This window comes from Rattus rattus, chromosome 7, assembly GCF_011064425.1.
Source record: "Rattus rattus isolate New Zealand chromosome 7, Rrattus_CSIRO_v1, whole genome shotgun sequence".
Lineage (NCBI taxonomy): Eukaryota > Metazoa > Chordata > Mammalia > Rodentia > Muridae > Rattus > Rattus rattus.
In genome coordinates, this window is record NC_046160.1 from 28,968,213 (window position 1) to 28,990,151 (window position 21,939).

General features: G+C 35.4%; 1 protein-coding gene across 15 annotated transcripts in view; it reads left to right on the forward strand.

The window, feature by feature from the left end:
• Pum2 (pumilio RNA binding family member 2) overlaps positions 1 to 21,939 on the forward strand; it is a 79,720-nt gene that overhangs the window by 54,658 nt on the left and 3,123 nt on the right. For 6 of the 15 annotated variants that reach the window (XM_032909200.1, XM_032909201.1, XM_032909193.1 and 3 more), the window contains 10 exons: positions 483 to 626; positions 705 to 995; positions 5,087 to 5,323; positions 16,335 to 16,602; positions 16,939 to 17,068; positions 17,213 to 17,347; positions 19,686 to 19,823; positions 20,668 to 20,793; positions 20,992 to 21,113; positions 21,344 to 21,536. In XM_032909200.1, coding sequence (XP_032765091.1) covers positions 483 to 626; positions 705 to 995; positions 5,087 to 5,323; positions 16,335 to 16,602; positions 16,939 to 17,068; positions 17,213 to 17,347; positions 19,686 to 19,823; positions 20,668 to 20,793; positions 20,992 to 21,113; positions 21,344 to 21,536 — 1,784 coding nt within the window. The remainder of the gene's footprint in view (positions 1 to 482; positions 627 to 704; positions 996 to 5,086; positions 5,324 to 16,334; positions 16,603 to 16,938; positions 17,069 to 17,212; positions 17,348 to 19,685; positions 19,824 to 20,667; positions 20,794 to 20,991; positions 21,114 to 21,343; positions 21,537 to 21,939) is intronic. The other 9 variants (XM_032909195.1, XM_032909199.1, XM_032909205.1 and 6 more) reach the window with 7 other exon arrangements.

Here is a 21,939-nt window from a genome sequence, read left to right on the forward strand (position 1 = left end):
TAGATAAGCTTTTTTTTTATAGTGTTCAAATTTACTTCCTCTAGTCTTTTTTTTTTCCCCCTGGAGCTGGGGACTGAACCCAGGGCCTCGCGCTTGCTAGGCAAGCGCTCTACCACTGAGCTAAATTCCCAACCCCTCCTCTAGTCTTTCAACCCCTCCTCTAGTCTTAGCCTCTTTCTTCATAACTGACCAAATAGTGATGTTTTTTATTACTTAGTTTTTAGTAGCCTATAGCTTCTGTTTCAAGGAAAGAACTCTTTTCATAATCTGTAAGTAAAAGACATTACTGATAAAGGTACAGCCATAAAAATTTTGAGAGAACACATTTTTAAAATGCCTCCGATGTGGTTTTCCATGGTCAGTATTCAAAGGTTTGGTAGTAATAGTATGGAATCATTGACTAAATACAAATATAAGGGAAGTACTCATGTTTTATGTTATAAAGTGTTTTCATTAATAAATATTCATTTACTGTTATCTAGGCTATCAAGTACTAGCTCCAACTGCCTATTATGATCAGACTGGTGCCTTAGTGGTTGGCCCTGGAGCAAGAACTGGCCTTGGAGCTCCAGTACGATTAATGGCTCCAACACCTGTCTTAATTAGTTCAGCAGCAGCACAAGCTGGTAAGTATGACTTTCATTTTTAGAGATTTTAGATACTTTTCTGGGTAGTTTCAAGAAGTATCTGAAATTATTTTACAGCAGCAGCAGCAGCAGCAGCTGGAGGAACTGCAAATAGTCTCACAGGCAGCACAAACGGTCTGTTTCGGCCGATTGGCACTCAGCCACCACAGCAGCAGCAGCAGCAGCAGCCAAGCACTAACCTGCAGTCTAATTCGTTTTATGGGAGCAGCTCTTTGACTAACAGCTCCCAGAGCAGCTCTTTATTTTCTCACGGACCTGGCCAACCTGGAAGTGCATCTCTTGGCTTTGGAAGTGGTAGCTCTTTGGGAGCCGCTATAGGCTCAGCTCTCAGTGGATTTGGCTCATCAGGTAAGTTTGTTTAAAACAAATGTGCTTTGCTAAGTGTACTTGAGGTATTTGAGTTTTTACTATAAAGACAAGCAGTAATAACATAGTGTAGGAAGCATAGGAATAAAGTATGGGGCAGTAGTTTAATTTTACAGAATTCCTGTCAGTCTTTCAGGCATTTATAAATGTTTAGCTCTTTCCAGCAAGCCCATACTCCCTCTGTCCCCAGCTTTAAGAATTTGGTACTCTAAATTTTGCTAATCACTTGTTCTTCCTTATTCCCCATAGTGTTGGAGGAGGTAAATTCCTGGCCACCCTAAAATTTGGATAATTTAAAAAGAACAATGGTCATTATTGGATGGTACATGGTTTTCTGTATTTGACCTAATATCTAAATAAATAAATGTTGAATCACGAAAGAGTCCCATAAGGAAGTACCAGTATACGTAAATAATTTAGCTTTTTCCATTAAAACAGCCTCACATTAGGTAAAGACAGCATACTCTTCATTATATGTAATTGATAACCTTCAAGAGAGCACAGATACAAATTTGGACTTCAAGGGATTTTTCTAAAATCCTTAACATTTATATTTAATACTCTTAAGAAACCCTAATCATTTTCCATTTGTTTTCTTATCACTTCAGATTCTTTTCTGATATGGAAAATGATAAAATTGGTCTGGGGGTGTATATCAGTTGGTAGAGTACTTGACTAATATGCAAAAGCCCTAAGTTTGATCCATAGCACAGCATAAACTGGATGTGGTGGTATAAGTTTATAATTCCATTTCTTTAGGAGGTAGAGTTGTAAGAATCAGAAGTTGAGGGTCATTTTTCACTTCAAAGTGAACTTGGGACAAACTAGCTTCATGAGACCCTGTCTCCCTCCCAGAAAAGAAATAAAATGGCAGGACTAATGCAGTACTAGTTATCAGGTGCTTGCCATTTTCCTGATGTGTCTTCTGAATTAATATTTGTCTTCGTAGTATATAGTATATCTTTATTGAACAGCTATAAACTTGTAGGGAATAAAAGACACTTTTAAGAAATAGAATAAAGAAATGCTTTACTTGCCTAACAATATTTTCTAAATAATGAGTACAGTGTAGGGCAAATCTGGTGAATTTGGACTTTGTATTCACTCTCTTAAATTTTTTATTTTATGTGTCTGGGTGTTATGCCTGCATGTATGTCTTTGCACTACATGTGAGCAGTTGGAGGTAGGAGAGGGCGTCACATCCTCTGGGACCAGAGTTGGTTATAAGCCACCACATGGATGCTGGGTTTAAAACCTGTGTCCCCTGGAAGAGCAGCCAGTGCTCTTAGACATTGAGCCAACTCCCGCCCAAGCCTTTAAGATTTCTACTTATTTCATTCCTTTTCGAGTTGATTATATTTATGTCTAGATGATGCACTCCCATGAGACTCATTCTTTTCATTCTAACTCAATTGATACATTATCCCAAAAGAATCCTAAATGTTCTGAGCAAAACTGATAGAATATAAACATCCTAGACATAAAGTAGTTTCTAAATTACAGCTATTGTCCCCTTATAATCCCCTGGGGGAAAACAGCTTTGATAAACTCCATATTCTTTTCTCTAATGTATGCTTTTGATGCTCTGGTGCAGATGTCTAGGTCATGCTACTCAGTTGTTCTTCAGATTCCCATCTCTCTCAGAGTTAGGAATTTCCCCTTACCTTAAGGAACTCACGCCTTACTCACTTGTAAGCAGCACATGCTGAATTCTGATGCCTGGTCTGGGAAATAGCCATTTTATATTGCTTTTAGGAACATTAGGACTAGGCATATAGCTCAGGGTTAGAGCGGTTGTCTAGTGTGCATTAGGAAAGGCCCTGGGTTCAATTCCAGATATAATAGAAAAATAAAACTAAAATTAATAATTAATTTTAAAAGCAGGGAGCATTACACTTGGCACTTATAACTGACTCTAGATAAATTTCACCTTCTCCATTCTTTTTGACTGTTTGTGAGAGTCCATTCAAGTGCTATACCCATGTACTCTTAACCTGTTACTGCCATGTCACCCAATTACATATATAAGCGGAAGCTAAAATACATAACAGTTGTCTGTTTTTACATAGCTTTTCTTACTGATATGATAGTTTTACTTTTGAGTAATATCAAACAATCCAATTTACAATCCACTTGACCAGGCAGTGGTAACTATTCTAATGTAACAGTTAAATCATGCTTTCTGTGACCTGTTATTTCTAATACGATTTTTTAATGGAAAGTTTTGTGATTTAATGTCTACACATAGTTGATGACTGAGTAGTGATTCCAGCTTTGTCTACCTTCTTAGTATCTTAGGAAATACATTTTGTTTGTCAATGTTGCGTGTAATTTACAGACAGGACAAAATTTAAAGAGCCTTTTTTATTTTTTGAAGTAATTTCTGAATTTTTTCAAAGAGGATTTATCTTGATTTCTCTTTTTGAGGAATTCATTGTTTGTATCACAGCCAGTTTCTTTTGGTTATTTGGCCAAGGAGTGATAATGCCACTGCTCCCAAAGAGCTGGTATTCTTCCTTATCAGCTAAATTGCTGATTAAAATAAACGGAGTCTGAGATAAGTATAATGTGTAATATATATTTCAAGTAATCACTTTGACAGTGTCCTTTTAAATTAGCATATTTGATATAGCACATTGACATTTTGCCAACACCAAGCAAAAAAGATTACATTAAGGTTTAATTTAGTTTTAATATTAAAGTGCATATAGCTTCCTTGCCAATTCTAGTTATCATATGTAAGGTCTTAAAATGTGAAATGTTCCATGAGACATAACCAGTATTTTAGAAACTGCATTGGATGCTATAAGAGCCAGTATCGTAGTATAATCTTTTGCCTGTGCAGTTGTCATCTCCCAACCCCTTTCTGTATAGGTATTTGAATTTGACAAAACCTGGGTAATGACGGTTTCTATCTATTAGAAAGAAGCTCAACTTGGTTTACTATGTTCTCTAATTGTTTTCTTTAATCCATACTAGGTATGACCTACTTATTATATACATGTATGAGTTAACTTATATATGACTTGCAATATAAAAACCAAGATTTAGTAAACTTTACAATTCCTTGGAAAGAATTGCCATATTGGTCCGAATATAGAGCTTGTGGGGAAGGGAGACCTTATTCCTTACATGAGAGGTCTTTGGTTAAAAGAGACTGATATTGCAAAATAAGAAGGAAACTTAGTTGAGTATATTGGTTATAAATGAGTCTTGAGATAGAAATTTGGGGGCATCCCTTTTACATACTCAGTAGAGGGCTCGATTGTGCATATGCGTGCTGCTTTACAGCCAGATTGTTCTTCCTAGCATGCATTCCTAGTTAGCTGAGGGAGAGGGGGACTTCTAACTTGAGTAAGGAGCACAGGAGGTCAGTTCTAGGATCTTAAAAAATGAAGGATCCTGAAGGGTTAAAAAATAAAGGCATGTTTTTAGTGTGGTTCAAGAAAGGTATTAATTTTACAAGAAAAAGTTTGGTGGTTGGGATTTTGCTGTTTAACAAATTATATGAACGATACTGAGAAGTTAGCTCCCACTTGTTTTTTCACAGCCAGTAGTAATATTCGGGCCAATATGGGCTTCATTTTGATCACAGCTAAAATGTAAGTCAGATATGACTGATGAGGGAAATTTATGAATACTCTATAATCTTTCTTTTGTCATTGAGTTGCAGTCTTAAAAAACAGGTTCCAGACACCAGGATGATACCAAAGTAAATCTTACTTGAATTTAATCTATTTTAATGACCTAAAACAGACAACTTTGCAATTCAGAGTTTATAAATCATACCAGGGTATTAAAGCACAGAAACTATATGTGTCGCTGGTAAAATATGTGTGAAATAATGAATCATAACTGCTCTGTTAAGGATTGCTTATTTATTGGGGTGCATTTATACCCTTTTATGATTAATAAGTTGTTATATATAGTTGTCACAGTAATTATCATCTCCATAATGTTTCTAAAATAATTATTGTGATCACTTCTATTATTGCCCAGCAAGAGTTGGTTGGGGATAGGTTTTATTCAGTTAACACTGTATGTAATTAGGGTTTTTTTTATTTCTTCTTCAGTTGGCAGTTCTGCAAGTAGTAGTGCCACAAGGAGAGAGTCTCTATCTACTAGCTCTGACTTGTACAAAAGATCTAGTAGCAGCCTAGCACCCATAGGGCAACCATTTTACAATAGTCTGGGATTTTCCTCCTCTCCAAGTCCAATAGGCATGCCTCTGCCAAGCCAAACTCCAGGACATTCACTTACGCCACCGCCATCACTTTCATCACATGGATCCTCATCCAGTTTGCATTTAGGTAAAAAAAAACCCAAAACCCTTTTTATTTGTATGTATACATGTATGTGTGTTTGTGTGTGTGTTTATAATATGTGTAAAATATTGAATGTTGGATAAAACATGCCAAATTGCTTTTGCTTTTAGATACTAGCCTTTTGAAAAAGTTCTACTTTCCTGAAATTCAAAGTGAGGGTCTAATGTACAGTAAGGTAAAGACCCTCTTTTGTATTTTATGTTCTTTTATGACATACAATGGTGTATGTTTTCTTGTCTGTGCTTTTGATTTATGTGTTCTAGAGCATCTGAACGTCAAGTATATACATGATAGTGAAAGAAATTTTTACTGTCAAAAGTTTTACACACCATAAGAAAACCTTAGTTATATAGTAATGGGATGTAAATAATTTAGTTTAGTGCAGTATTGGCCATTCTACCACAGGTTATATTAGAGAATATCGATTAATGTGCGTGCATTAGAGAAGTTGATAGACTTCTCTTGTGAATATGGTAAAGGGGAAAAAATGTTTTGAGCGTGTTACATTCCTAAAGGTGAAGCACTTAGAACTTTTATTTTTATTTCTAGTTAAAAATTATCCTCACCTCCAGATTGTTAAGTTGGTGGTTATCCTTTATTCCTCTTCTAGGAAGTATTTGTCCATAAAGAAAACAGTATATTTTGAAGAACTTTTAGACATTATTAGCTGTATATGAATCCCTGTCTTATCAAAGAATTCTGCCATTAAAAATAAGGCTTCGGATTTTTTGTGATTTTTTTTTTTTTTTTTTTTAAAAGTACAGCTGAAACTAAAGGGTTTTGTTGCTTGGAAATATTTAAGATATCTTATGATTTTTAAAAAGTAACATTATAAACAAACTACATAAAAGGCTGGTCCTGCATCCCAAATTCTGAAATTTTTGCTCTTTGGAAGATTAGCTCTTTTGAATATGTACCAGTCAGTTTATTCCGATAGGGTCCTGAGGTCTGCCTTACATCCCTATTCATAGACTTAACAAGCTTACCTAGTTTATAGCCTAAGCCTCCATCAGTAACTGTCTTAGTCACAAGAGCTGTTTGGTAAAACATGCCTTTGAAGTGTATGTAAAAGTTTGGGATATAAGAACCATTAAAATGCTGGTGTGGTGGCTCATGCCTTTAATTTTAGACAGAGGCAGGTGGATGTCCGAGTTCTAGGCAAGCCTGGTCTACAGTGCTAGTTCCAGGACAGCCGGTGCTACACAGAGAAACCCTGTCTCGAAAACCCAAAAACAAATTTAAAAAAAGAAAGACAGGTGTTTCCCAATAGTTTTGTGTTTGTTAAAATTATATTTGTTGTGTCCTGTCATCTTTTTATAGGTAAGTTGCAGATCAGGTTCTGTTAACTGTTACTGTGTTTGTTTGTTTACTTAGAGCCTGTATAAATAGACTCATTCTATATAACTGGCTAATACGTTGAATATACATGACTTTTTAGGTGTCTGTAATTGCACTATGGTGTGGATGTGTCTTTCTCTTTTTTAGACAGTTGGCCTAATTACTTAGAGAAGGAATTTCAGTCAATTGTGGGAAATCACATCTGTGCAAGTCCTGTGTTATACCTAGTATTTTTATACCCAAAGCTTCAGTTGGAAGTCAGATGCTCAAACTCATTTTGAATTGCAATGAGTAATCACCTGTAATATTTTCTTTTGTTAGCTCCCACTTTTCCCTAGTTCTAGTCATGTTACTAGAAATATTTCCCTACCAAATTGAAAATAATTCAGGTTTCATGAATTTACTCTCTATACAGTATTCATGAAAATAATCTATTCTCTACTTTCTTATGGTTCGATCATAATGCAAAGCTTCTGTGCTTTGTGACATTAAAAGCATTTTTTAACAGGGTGTTGCTATTAAGGCCTGGCTAACCTAGAATTTGCTGCATAGACCAAGCTGATTTCACATTAATGATGATCTTTCTGCTCTTGCTGCCTCAGTTGTATAGAATGTGATTTTGAACTCTTTATCATTGAATTAGATTTCTATGTGAGTCAATGTCAAAATTGCTGATATGTAAAACACTTTATGGAAGTAAATTTACATATTTGATTTTTATATAAATCATTTTACTTGGCCTGAATAAGATTCCCTGAGAGGATGAACGAGCATGCATTTGTAATCCCACCTACTTCAGAGGCTGAGACAGGGATAGTCCAAATTAAAGTTAGCCAGGAAACTTAGCAACGCTCCTATATCAGAAAAAGCAAATCCCCCTGCTTTACTAGAATTGGTTAAAATTAATTCTTGGTTATTCTTGACCAAGATTTGAAATAATGAAATATAGCTATTACAGTTATTAGTGGTTCTTGGAGTCAGCATTCCCAATGTTCTTGATGAGACTTTAAAGCGCAGCTCTCCTTTTGATTGTACTAGCTGTCTGAATCCCACAGAAATGGCCCAAAAAGCAATAATCTCTTGTAAAAGACTTTCTTTCAAAGAGTAAATATTCATTCAACAGATATCGTTAGATTTGCTAGAGTCACTTTTATTGGAGAGCTATTTTAGTCATAAGTTTTTAATATTTTTAAAATAAAAACTTAGATTTAGAACCTATATTTTTAAATATATTGAACTTAGAATAAAAACTAGTTTTAGCTGTTCAATATTTAGTATAAAACCAGGTTTTTCTAAAACACTTTATGTATGACATTGTTATCATACTTTAATTTCTTATTGACTGATTGGTCGGCTTAAATATCAGTCATTTGAGTCACAGTCCAAATACATTATCTTTGTTTAATTTGTCTTTTCCCTTCATAGTTGTTTCCTCACCTTTTTTTTTTTTCCCCTTGTTTTCTTTCATTCATTTGTTAAAGAAATTGTCCTGTTGAATTTCTCACATTCTTGAGTTTGCTGCTTGCTTCCCTATGGTGGCTGTAAGCATATGCCTACTTTCCTGTACCCTGGCAGTTCCTAAATGGAATTCTATTCTAGAAGCTTGGTTAGATAATAAGTAAGCTGATGGGCTTCTTTTGGCAAGGTGCAATTCTGGGTACTTTTCTGTTGTGTTACACTGAGTCAGGATACATATGGTTGTCTTCATTTGTGAGACTGCCAACTAGTCTACATAGACGTTTTTAGCACCTTATGGCCATTGCCCAAAATATTGGTGTGGCTCTAATATTATTCTGTCTATAAATTCTCTGATAAATTTTCCTTTATAACTTAAGAGGTTACCCTAAAAGGCCATTCCTATAGTGGTTAGGATAATGCCTCATTCTTTTATTTTCTAACTCTCAGAATAATTAGTTACTGTCATTTTCAAACCATTAGCTGTACTATGCATGACCCTTAGAGCAATTCCATGTCACCACTTTTTAGGTGAGGGAAAACGAACTTAAAATATATTAGTGATTTCTAATTTGCCTAATGCTTATGGTCCTTTTTTTCTTTTTTTAAGATTTATTTATTTCATGTATGAATACACTGTAGCTGTCTTCAGACACACCAGAAGAGGGCATCAGATCTCGTTACAGATGGTTGTGAGCCACCATGTGGTTGCTGGGAATTGAACTCAGGACCTTGGGAAGAGCAGTCAATGCTCCTCACTGCTGAGCCATCTCTCCAGCCCCCGCTTATGATTTTAGTATTTAGATAAATTTGGGACTTCTTAGGTGTGAAGCACTATTTTGCATGGCCTTTGTTTTGCTAGACTAAATGACTTCTCAAGATGTGTGCCCCCAAGCCCCAAAAAAGAGATAGTGAAATGTATAGTGTGAGCTTTGAACTCAGTGAAATTATTTATTGGAAAGTGACTCTGAATTGTGAAGGTTTATTAATGTTAAATAAGTAAATAGAAAAACACATTTTTTTTAATTTATTTTTATTGACTACTTTATGTATTTACATTCCAAATGTTATCCCCTTTCCCCCTCTCTCCCACTCCCCTCCCCCTGCTTCTATGAAGATACTCCCACCCACTCACTCCCAGGATTACACATTTCTAGAACTCTTTTTTTTTTTTTCCCCTAATCAGAACATTTTAAATTAAAAATGGGGCATGGGGCATTGTTTACTGTTAAGATCTCTTCTTCCTCTTCTCCCCCCTCCCCTTTAGTAGTTATTTGCTAAGAATAGCTGATTTTGACAGATTTATTCAGTTGCTCCTTTTAGAGGAAATGTATAAGAGTGAACAAGTATGACCAAGTTGGTTTTAAGGGTGTCTTCCATTTTTGTGTTTAAGTATGATTGTTAATAAACGCTTAAAACCAATATAACATATTTTGAAGTATAAAATAGTATGTCCTTTTTCTCTAAAACACCTTCATATTTGTCATTTCATCCTTAATGTGGACATAGCCTGGCTCAGTGATAAATCTATTTAAAACAAAGAAGTTAATAAGTAAATAAGCCCCTAAGACTCAAAAGAATAATTGAAAGAATTGAGGCCACCCTACAGTTCTGAGCTGTGATATTATTCCTTTTCTATTATGTTCTTACATAAGGAATGGAATAGAGTTTTTTTTTTTTTTTTTTAAAGATTTATTCATTTATTATATACAAGTACACTGTAGCTGTCTTCAGATACACCAGAAGAGGGCATCAGATCTCTTTACAGATGGTTGTGAGCCACCATGTGGTTGCTGGGAATTGAACTCAGGACCTCTGGAAGAGTAATCGGGTGCTCTTAACCGCTGAGCCATCTCTCCAGCCCTGGAATAGAGTTTTTAAGTGTTTTGAGTGCTGTATTTTAACTCACCTTTAAGGAAGTAATATTTACATTATTTTGAAGATCTTGTTTCCTGACATTTTTATATAACATTAGTAGATGTCTAGATTCCTTTCTCAATTTAGTTATTTTTGAGATTTCCATGAGAGAGGTTGTCTAAGCACCTTTAAAGTACAGCTATGTACCTTCTCCATGAATTATTTCCTAACCTAAGATGGGTAGCTCACAGACAGGCTGTAGAAGATTATATACCAGTTCTCATGTATGCTTCAGGTACTGTTGCAACTCTTTAAGAGGTCTTGAGAGTTGTTTATTTGCTCATGGGAGGGTTGAATGTAAAGAAATTATAAAGTTGTATTTTGTGGGACAGTTTGTGATTTGTTTTCTGCATAAAATTTTGTTTTTATAACAGGGACTTAACACTAATTCTAGCTAGTGTAGAACTCACAGAGTTTTGTCTCTACCTCCTGAGTATTTGGGAGTAAAGGTGTGCACTACCGCACATGGCTGGACATAGAAATTTATTGATTTTGGTTGTACTGGTTATAAGGCAGAATGATTTTACTTTTGTTCCTATGATTTTGTTCATTATCTTTGTTATTTAGTTATTTTTCTCATAGCTATAGTCAGATCACCAGCAGAAGCAATAAGGAGAAAAGAGTTTCATTCTACTCAAGGTTTGAGCCTATAATCTGTTAACAGCAAGGGAGGCATGGTACCATGGTAGTCGGGTAGCTGACTGCAGAGTCAGGGTGCCAAGAGACATGACTAGTAATGCTAGTTTTGCATGCCCTTTGTTCATTCTAAAAACCCAGAATATAGAGTAGTGCTGACCACATTCAGGGATGTTTTTTCCTCAGATAAACCTTCCTGGAAACACTGTCACAGATAAGCCTTGAGGTCTATCTTCTATTTGATTCCAAATCAAGTAAAATTGACAGTGAAAATAAAGCATCAAACCCTTTAAGCTCTTTTGTGATGTTGGTCCCAGTGTTTGTGAATGTTTTCTTCAATTATAATTTAGTTAAGATTATCATAGATTTAAGACAATACTTGATTGATCTGCTTTAGTAGCAGATCACTGGAGGCACATGTTTAATTAATACAAGTTGGATATCTTACTGAAACCTGAATCTTTCGCTGGACTCAAAACTCTGTTACTGGAACATCTCCATTCAAATTATTAGCCTAAGAATGCTCAACATTGAATTCTGTCTACATAAATACTCTAAAATCTGAAACATGTAAGCCATAAGCATTTAGATGAGGAATCAGTTGTATAGACCTGGGCAAGTGAGTTTGGAACTAAGTTTGTAACTGATGGGTAGTAAGTGTCCATAACACAGTCCTCACTGCGTTTTCTAGTTGTCCTATATGAAAAGGTACGGTATCATGAGAAAAAATTCATCGTTCCAGTTTGCCTCCAGTGAGTGGCATACTTGATTTTTAACTCAAGGATCCCTTGGATTTTCACATAAGCCTTTAACTTTGTCAGCCGTCGTCTTCCCTCATGTGTTTTCTCCTTTTTTCTATGTGTTCCATTGACCTTAACTCTGAATCCTTACGTTTCTAAGTGTAGGAGAGGACTTACGGGACACGAGATAGAAATATTTTGTGTTTTAAAATGCATGTCCACCCTTAGCATATTTTATAGATGAGAGCATTTGCTTTAAATTTAAAAAAGACTTTTCCAGCTTTCTTACCAAATTATGATCATTTACTACCATTTTATTATTTTCCTCTTTTTTCATTATTCCTCTTTCCATTTCATTTTATTTTTGCACTATTTGTGGGCCAAAGACTGAAAGTATTACAAAGGGTACCAACTGTCCTCCACTACTAGATGGGTGCATTTAATTATTGTGGTTTTTTTTCTTTAGTTTTTTAGGGACATATTTATTAACTGATTTTAAAAATCTAGTTGAAAAAGTATAACCAAGATTTTCCCTCAGATAGTCTAGAAGTACACTTAAAAAGAACTTTATACTGTCAGGCACTGAAACTTACACAATTGTAATAACTAGAATTTTGACATTTGCACAGACAAATAAGAGTACCCAGAAATAGAAAATACTCATTTAATTACCTGATTCATGACCCTAGTTGCTATTGTAATGTTTGAAAAAGATGGTCTTATCAGTGAGGTGCCCTGGAGCAATTGTATGTCTGAATGAGGGCATGAGCTTAGATTCGTGTTTCACACGCACCACACCATTTTTAAATGAACTGTTTGTTTTCCGAAATAAAATAAGAGACAAAAGAATTTTTGGTTTTTGCTGTATGATTTACTCATACACTTCTCAAAGGATTCTTTTGTAATATCTATGTGAATAAACGAAAAGGGTCTTATCCTATAACTTTAGAATCTGAAATATTTATATAATAGTAAATATAAATAGCAAATTTTGACTTAATGTATTGCAACTTGATGGGAAAAGTGAATTTTTTAGTGTGTCTTTAGACTTTTTGCTTTCTAGTTGACTAAATTACTTTATTTCAATAGATTGTCTTAAATGATTTATTACTTATTTTAAAATTATTACTTGGTATGGGTCTGTATGGATTTACAGATACTCGCAATTGAGCAATTTAATTCATATTGATGAAATTCTTGTTCAGTGTTGTCTTTCATGTAGTTTATTAACTACTGCTTTAGATTTGGTTTGGTGTGGTTGTAATTTTTGATAGAGCTAAGAATTAAATACAAGACCCAAGCAAAGTTCTGAACGTTTTAAATTTACCCAGTATTAAATATGTAATGTGATGTACTCTGGCTGAGAAAAACCCCAGCCAGCCTTTATTCACTATCGTCAGCTGTGTACATTGCGGCCTGTTGCCTTACTTTATTAAATGATTTAGTTTTATAGGAAGGTAGTAATTCTCTCCAGTGGGAACAGTAGCTTTCCTTTATAGTTTTTATACTAAGTTTGTTGCTAGCAGGTTTATAGTTAGGATTGTTTTTAAGTTTATTTTTCCCAATAAATTACAAATAAAGTTATTTCTGTAAATTGAAGAAATGTTAGGCTCAGCTAAGTAGTTTGGCGTTTGGTATACTGTTGTGATGCCAGCATTTAGGCAGAAAGATTTGTAAGTTCAAGGCCAGCCTGGGCAACAGTTTGTGGTAGCAGATTAGGTCTTAAAAAAAATTGTGGATTGCGGATTTCTTTTTTTAAATTTGATATGTATGTAATTATTGTACTACAAATCAATGGGGGGTTTTGTTTTTATTTGTTTTGGGTTTTGGGGTTTTTCTCCTCAGTTGTGGGTTTTTGCTCTATATTGTATGTGTGTAGTTGATATTTTTTCTTTTTTAAGATTCTTCTATGCTTGGTACATCTTTCACAATACTATCCTATCCCAGTTCAGTCCTTTACCACCACTTAATGACACCAAGAGAGACAATAAATATGCTTGTGTGTGCTCAAGATAACAATTTATATTCATAACTTATGGTACAAACTTTGATACCACTAAATACTTGATAATAATCGTGACTTTAAAAAAATTCTCAGCTTCCATAATTTCCTAATCCCAATCAAAAAAGGCAGCTGAGTTGCTGGAGAGGTGGCTCACTGGTTAAGAGCACTTAATTGCTTTTGGAGAGGACTGGATTTCAGTTCCCAGCATCTACCTTACAATAATGTGTCATTCTTGTTCTAAGGGAACAAGAGGGCACCAATACTAGCCATGAAATCTTATTAAGAATATTTGAAAAGAAATATAGATGCACCTTAATTTTTTTTTTAACTATGGCAAGAGGTATTTAGGGAAGGAGAAGTCAGATGAAACCAGAAAGAATGAAGTACCCTTTATTCATGTGTTCATAATACTTACCTAGTAGAAATTTACCCTCCTGGTCCTTTTAACGAGGAATGTTTTCAGAGTGGTCTTGTCTTCATTATCATAGAAGGACGTAATTTTCATGAAAGATGTAAAATCCAAGCAGTTTTTTGAACCATACTGAATCACTCCTTTTTGATGGAGTATTGGAGTTGCACGGTAAGTTTTTGAGGAAATGTTTTACCAGTCTGAAGAGTGAAGCCTGTATGGGTTGTATGTTAAAACCTGTGGGAGAGAGGTTCTAAATACCACATGTGATGATATCGTACACCCATACATTTGGTTAAAGTGTTAGATGTCCAAACTACTTTTAGAAAAGAATCAAGAAACATTAAAAATAATCAGTTACTTATTATGTGGCTGAATTTCTGATCTGCAGTTACCCAGTGTCTGTATATATTCTCACACAATTAAACATTGAACATGACAGAATTGCTCCATTAGTGCTTTTATAATAGCCTATTAAGGAGGTGGACAGAGTTACACTTCTTGCTAGGATCACTTCAGTATTTAAACATTCAGTCCTTGTCTTTTCTCAAACAAAAAAATGTTTATTATGTGGGACTATATAATTGAAAATTGTTCATATGTTTATTCGTTTTAATAATGTTAGTCATTTTCCAAGCTTACAATATTAAATGTTTCCTTGAAATGCAGGAAAGCATTACTGAATACTTTTAAGTTAATTATTCAGCATGACTAATTAGTAGGTATACTTTCTTGATTAAGTTGTTAGCTTCTCAGGCCTATTTTCACACAAATAAAACAACTTCATTTGTGTTGCAGGGTTACTAAAATGATGGCTTTATGTTATCTATGACATTGTTAGAAGAAAGATCATAAAATAATGTTGCCAGTGCAGAGCAACAGAGAAAGATGTATATTTTAGCATGTGTACATACAGAATTTTTAAATAATGTGAAAAACAGTGCATTTGAGTCATTAATCTGGGAATACTGTATTATTGCAACTTTAACAAATTGCAGTGATATTCCTGTGTTTTATTATCTTATTCACACTGAGGTAGGTCATATACTCTGCATTTAAGCATATTAACACTCATGTTTCCCAGTCAGTGAATGAACAGCTAGGTGATTTCACACAACAGAAATGCTCTGAAGACTAGAGTTCCAAACTAAATGTGTAGATTTGGCCATATTCTGAAGGGTTCGTAGGGCGACCTTTTCCTTACCCTCTTTGATCTTCCGGTAGTTGATTAGATTTCCTGTGGGTGGAAGATATGGAACTCCAGTTCATCACCATCAAGTCAGCACATGCTTTCCTAAACACATGATTTTTTTTTCTAAAAATCTCCTGAGGCAGAGGGTATCAACATTCCAGATGTTGACACCTTTTACTACAGTTCCTCATGGTAGAATGAACCCTAGCCATAAATTTATATTGTTATTCCTTCATATTTAATTTTGCTATTGTTTTGAGTTGTAATGTAAATATCTGATATGCAGGACATCATGTAGTTTGGTGATATTTAACAAAGGGTTAATGATTCAAATACATGTTTGATGCACTGTATAGTGGGAAATTTAACAAAAGAAAAATAATTAGAGTAGATGCTAAAGGTAGAGGAGGAAAGAGAATGAATGCTCTTACTGAGCTCACACTCTTAACATTAAACTTATTTCTGGTCCTTTTCATTTCTTTGGACTCTAAGGTCTCTGATTTTGCATTGGTATTGGCATCATCTCTCTCTGTGGCCTGGACTGACTATGTAGCACTGGTGTATGTCCAATTAGTATAAGTACAGCTGATGGAGGACATTGTTTTTGTAAACTACTGAATCTGCATTTTATAATCGTCTTTACATTTTTCTGTTTTAAAAGGACACTGTCAAGTATGTTAGCTGTTATTCATAATAGAAACAATTTTCTCTTTTAAGTTTGTTTCTGTTAGCTGCTTTCATTTTTTTTTTGTATGGAATAAACAAGCTGGCGGCTTATGGTTATAGGAATCCTTATTATCACTACCATTCCTTATCTACAAAATAATAGCATTTTATGAGAAATATTTTTAATAAAACTTTTTCAAGTTTTCAGAAAAGCATATTATACTGTGGGTTTTAAAAAGTTTCAGACATTAAAAAATTGACTAAAAATGACTTGTCTCTACCTTGAAATATATTGACAATATATTTTTAAGGTCTTCCCCAGAAGTACAGATTTAACTCTCAGTATTACTCCATTATACTGTAAATGGACCTTTTTTCTATGGTATTGGGGATAAAGTCCAGGGCCTTAAGTGTGCTAGGCCAGCACTCTACCACTGAGATGCTTCCTGAGACTGCAAATGACATTGAAAGCATCCCCATGGATCCACACCTGAGCTTTACTAGCGAATTATAACTTGCCCGTTAAGACAGTGGAAAGCTTTGTTGAAGCATATTTGACTACATTTACAGTTTATGTAACTCTTGTCTGTGGAATAATACGTTGCAGAAGTACTTGCTGACCGCCTGCTTTGTTGTAGGAGGCCTGACAAATGGTAGTGGTCGGTACATCTCTGCAGCACCTGGAGCGGAAGCAAAGTACCGGAGCGCTTCCAGCACTTCCAGCCTGTTCAGCTCCAGCAGCCAGCTCTTTCCTCCCTCTCGGCTCCGCTATAACAGATCTGATATCATGCCCTCCGGCCGCAGCAGGCTATTGGAAGATTTCAGGAACAACCGCTTCCCCAACCTCCAGCTCAGAGACTTGATGGGACATATAGTCGAGTTTTCTCAAGACCAGCATGGCTCTAGGTAGGTGATGGTTTGCTACCCTTCTGCTGTTTCTTTTGAACACTGCTACCTTTAAAAAGAAAGGAATCTAAATATTTCTCCTTGGGCTACATGGTGAGTCAGTCAGTGTCTCTGTCTCTCATCTCTCTTGTCTCTCTGTCTCCAGGAAAGGATAAAAGACAAAGTTTTAATTTTGCTTACTGAAATGGCACACTGCCTGAGGCTACCCTAAGCTACATAGTGAATTTTAGGCATAAGATCATTTTTCACACATGCACAAAAGATGGGGAATGCAGATGATTTTAGAAAGGTTGTTTTTTGCTTTTGTCTTGGAATTTAAAATTTTTTCCCATATAGATTCATACAGCAGAAGCTAGAGAGAGCTACTCCAGCTGAGCGACAGATGGTATTTAATGAAATTGTACAGGCTGCCTATCAATTAATGACAGATGTTTTTGGAAACTATGTTATACAGAAGTTTTTTGAGGTAAGTACATTTATATATTGAGTTTTTCTAGCAAATAGCTTTAAAGTTGGGCAACAGTCATTTCCAGGAACCAATGTACTATTTGATGAGCTTTGTAACTACAAAGTACTGTCATGTTCATTTCTTACCAATATTATCTTTCAGTTTGGAAGTTTGGATCAGAAATTAGCCCTGGCTAATCGTATTCGTGGTCATGTTCTACCATTAGCCTTGCAGATGTATGGCTGCCGTGTTATTCAAAAAGCATTAGAATCTATTTCTTCTGATCAGCAGGTAATTGTAAGTTGAGATAAAAATTCTGTAATATTTAATTTAAAATTAAATTTTTTACCTTAAAATCTTGAGGAAAAATGTCCTAAACATTTTTACCAAGAGACTTAAGATATTTTCATAAAATTATCTAAAACAGCTCATTGTTATTTAAAATTTCTAAAGCAGAACTTTGATTCATTGCTGCCTCTCCATGGAGTGCCCACATTTGGCAGATAAAATGCCATATGATGTGTCCTTGCTTTCGCTGTCTTTTATCTGCAGTTGCAGCATGTACTTCACTGCTCTAGTGTTTATTTGGGGGCCTTAAAATATTTCTATTTTAAGAATTTTAAATAACATTATTGTATTCCATTAGCATATCATACGTATGTGTGTGTATACTAAAATGTCTAACCAGTGAAGAAACTTAATATTCCTTTTAACAAGACTGACTTCTTTGGTGCTACAAAGAGAGCACATGCTGGTGTAAACAGGACCCAACTTCAGTTCAGACCCAAGCACACGTGGCATAATCTCACACAGAAACACACATACATTTTTTTGGAAAACAGATATACTGATTTGAAAGAAAAAAGTTGTGCATGTGTTGAATGGTGGTCTGATTTTTTATTTTTTTAGTAATGGACTAATGTAATTTCTGTCACATTCATTTGACTTTTAAGTAATAAATTTAATGTTTAAAATTATTTGAAATCGACAACAGTATTAAGAGTAAGGTAAAAGAATAAATGTTAATTTACCAGATTTTTAAGATATGCTATGTGGCACACTAGTTGTTTAGTTGATTCTTGTGTGGTTTAAGCCAGCTTTCAATGTGAAGTTATTGTATGTGTTCATATAGTACACGAGAATATAATAGAACAAAATAGCTTATCGTAAGCTTACAGTAATAATTTAGAAAGCCATTTTTGACTGTTAAGTATAAAAGTAAATTCTACAGTTTAAAAACAAAGGGATGGGGTTGGGGATTTAGCTCAGCGGAAGAGCGCTTGCCTAGTGAGCGCAAGGCCCTGGGTTTGGTCCCCAGCTCCAAAAAAAATAAATAAATAAATAAATAAAAAATAAAAAATAAAAAAACAAAGGGATGAGGATGTCTTATCGTTGTGATAAAACACCATGACCAAAAACAACTGAGGAGGAAGGAAGGGTTTACTTCTCCACTCACTCACGTGTTGGAAGTCAGGTCGGGCTGATACCAAGGCGGTGGAAAGGTGCTGCTCACCCTGTTGCTCTCCATGGCCTGTTCAGACTGGTTCCTTACAGTATCCAGCAGGACCACCAGACCAGGGGCGAGATCTCCTGCAGTGATTTGGGCCCTTCCACAGGAATCACTAACTAGGAAAGTGCATCACAGGCTTTCTCACAGGTCAATCTGATGGGAACACTTTGTCAGTTGAGGTTCCCTCTTCCAAAATTCTGTAGTTTATGTCACGTTGACATAAAACTAGCCAGTGAAGAAGTGGGTAAACAGATAGGTAGGGGTGTGCGTGTGTGAGCGCATGCTTTAATCACAAAATTAAAAAATCTGTAGGAAAACTCCATTGTTCCTGCAAAAGAAATTTTTAGTTTTAGATTCACTGAAATATGTCACAGTGGAGAAAACCAACAGATTTGATTACTCAAAGCCTTAAGAATGTCTCTGCCATAGGTATCAAAAGTATTTATTGTAAATTATTTCTAGGCTATCTATTTTTTTTATTTAGATTTTTAAGTTAATTTTATTTTGTAATTTAATCTGTCTTAATTTCGGCATAAATCCATGTTGTAGGTTGACTTAGCAAGGTTCCTCCATAATTGTGTTAGAGTATACTTGAGGCCTTTAAAATACCATTAGATTGTGTATGTGTGCCCTATTTCTTCAAAGTAATAATATTCTGTTCTAGTAAGATAGTAAAGAAAAAAATGCCCTTCGGTAATTAAAATTGATAAGTAGTGAAGTGCAGATAACTTAGTAATGCATTGTTCACTCTGTTCTAATCAGTTTGTTAAACTCAGGCAGGCATTAATAATGATTTCCTTAGGAATAAAGGATAAAAATGCTAAAGTTCACAAAAAATAGAACTTTAGAGATCTAAAAAGATAGTTGCAGAACATGTACACAGTGAAAATTGTCATGTAAATTGACATAAACATCACTGGTTTATGTTTATGTCAGCATTACTATGCAGTGATGTGCTTTAATACTTTTTTATCTTGAATGGCTTCTAAATTTTTATATGCTAAAACAAAAACAGGAAATAGTTTTGAGCATACTTTGTTCTGCATCAATATTTTTAACTTTGTTTCATATTTTTAATTTTATTGGATTTTTTTGGTGAACTAATTATTTAAATGTCTTTTGCAGAGTGAAATGGTCAAGGAACTTGATGGTCATGTACTTAAATGTGTGAAAGATCAGAATGGAAACCATGTTGTACAGAAGTGTATTGAATGTGTTCAACCGCAGTCACTGCAGTTCATCATCGATGCTTTCAAAGGACAAGTAAGATGGATTTTTGGCATTAATTTTCTTAGCAGAGCATTTTATAATTTGAATATCTGCACTCTTTTAAGCACAAGCTTATACCTGGCACCTTATTAAAAACAGAAAATAGTAAATGTAAGTCATGTGCAGTTGAACACACCTGTAATCTCCAGCACCCAGGATGGAGGCAAGGGCACTGCCACCTCAGCTAGGTGTCGTGTCTGAGAGCCAGAACATGTGAGGCCTGTTAAAAACTGAATGCCCATCAGAATGTGGCCTCCTTAGTAAAGCCATTAGCTGAACGTAGTTACAAACTTGTTTCCATAATCCCAAGGAGGAAACAAGACATAAAATGATGTTTACAAAGGCAGAAAACTACCAATCAGTACCAAAACCACAAGGATTAATAGCCCTGGTCGCTGCTGAGCTACCCTCTCCCAAGTCCATTCATTCACCCTCATCCACGCCTGGTCTTAAGGCGAGGTCCTCTTTAATGTGTTGCTTGGGCTGTTGTCCTGAGGATTGGACCCCTAACCTTACACAAGCCAGGCAGCTGAACTCCATCCTGCTCATTAGATTCCTTTGTGATTGAGATTATCTCTAGGCCATCTGGGTGGCTCAGCAAGTAAAAGAGAAATGCCATCAAGCCTGATGACCTGAGTGATTTCCCCAGGTTCCACATGGTAAAAAGAAAGACTCCCCCAAGTTGGCCCCTGACTTGTATCATAAATGCTTCGAGACATTGTAATAATGGATCCACCACTTGACCAGTTTAAACTGGGTTATTGTGTTGTCATTTATCTGTCTCATACAATCTTTCAAAAATAACCGAAAATGTACATTTTCAATCCTTTATTTCAAGGTATTTGTGCTTTCAACCCATCCTTATGGCTGCAGAGTCATTCAGCGGATCTTAGAGCACTGCACTGCAGAGCAGACTTTACCCATTTTAGAAGAGCTTCACCAACACACAGAGCAGTTGGTACAGGTATAAGTCCCCTAATAATTGATCTGTGTAGTTTGAATTTTTTTTAGAAATCTAATTTGTTGTTAAAATGTAAAATTGGTGAAGAAAAATTACTGTATTCTCTTGATTCTTCTAGAATTTTAGATGGGTGATTTACATTTTTTTCTTAAGTCATTATTCTTAAGGATGGAAAGTAATTTTTTTAAATGTCTGTCGTAGGATCAGTATGGCAATTACGTTATTCAGCATGTACTGGAACATGGTCGGCCTGAAGACAAGAGCAAAATTGTTTCTGAAATCAGAGGAAAGGTCTTAGCCCTGAGTCAACACAAATTTGCCAGGTATTGCAGTGGTTAGTTCTTCCAGTCCTTCTCTGTATTGTTCTAACAGGCCTAGAATTGAGTTCATGGATGTCAAGTTGTGGGCTGTCCTACCATACCAATTTCTGTTTTAAAAGTGATTACAAAATGAGATTTTGTGTTTTGCTTTCTAGTACTTGGAATAAATTGAAAAGTAAAAAAATATTTGGCTGTAAAGAAAAAAACTAACAGTTTCTGCTTTTAATTTTTAGCAATGTAGTAGAAAAGTGTGTTACTCATGCCTCACGTGCTGAGAGAGCTTTACTGATTGATGAGGTCTGCTGTCAGAATGATGGTCCTCACAGTGCCTTATACACCATGATGAAGGATCAGTATGCCAACTATGTGGTTCAGAAGATGATTGATATGGCTGAGCCTGCTCAGAGAAAGATAATCATGCACAAGGTAACAGCAGGATTAGGAACTCTATCTGCCTCACTTTTGATTGCGCACGGACTTTCATAGGATTATTTCTCCATAGTAGAAAACAGTTAAAGCACATGGGTAGCTTAGTCCACTGAGTAAAATGATATTTCTGTAGGATTTCCTAGACATTGCCCAGTTATACTCAGGAATCATACATCCTTGTATGTCTGGATAAGAAGAGTGCCTGTTTACCAATCTTGTCTATAATGGTTACTGTATTCACTATGGGTCTAGCTGAAAAGGAGCGAGCAGTATAGTTTGAAGAGCATAGCAGTTCCCTAGTGCACTACTTGTCACCAAGCCTGAAGATCTTAGTTCAATCTCCAGGACCCACACAGTAGGAATCAGGCCCTCTGACCTCCACATACTGTAACTGCATGTA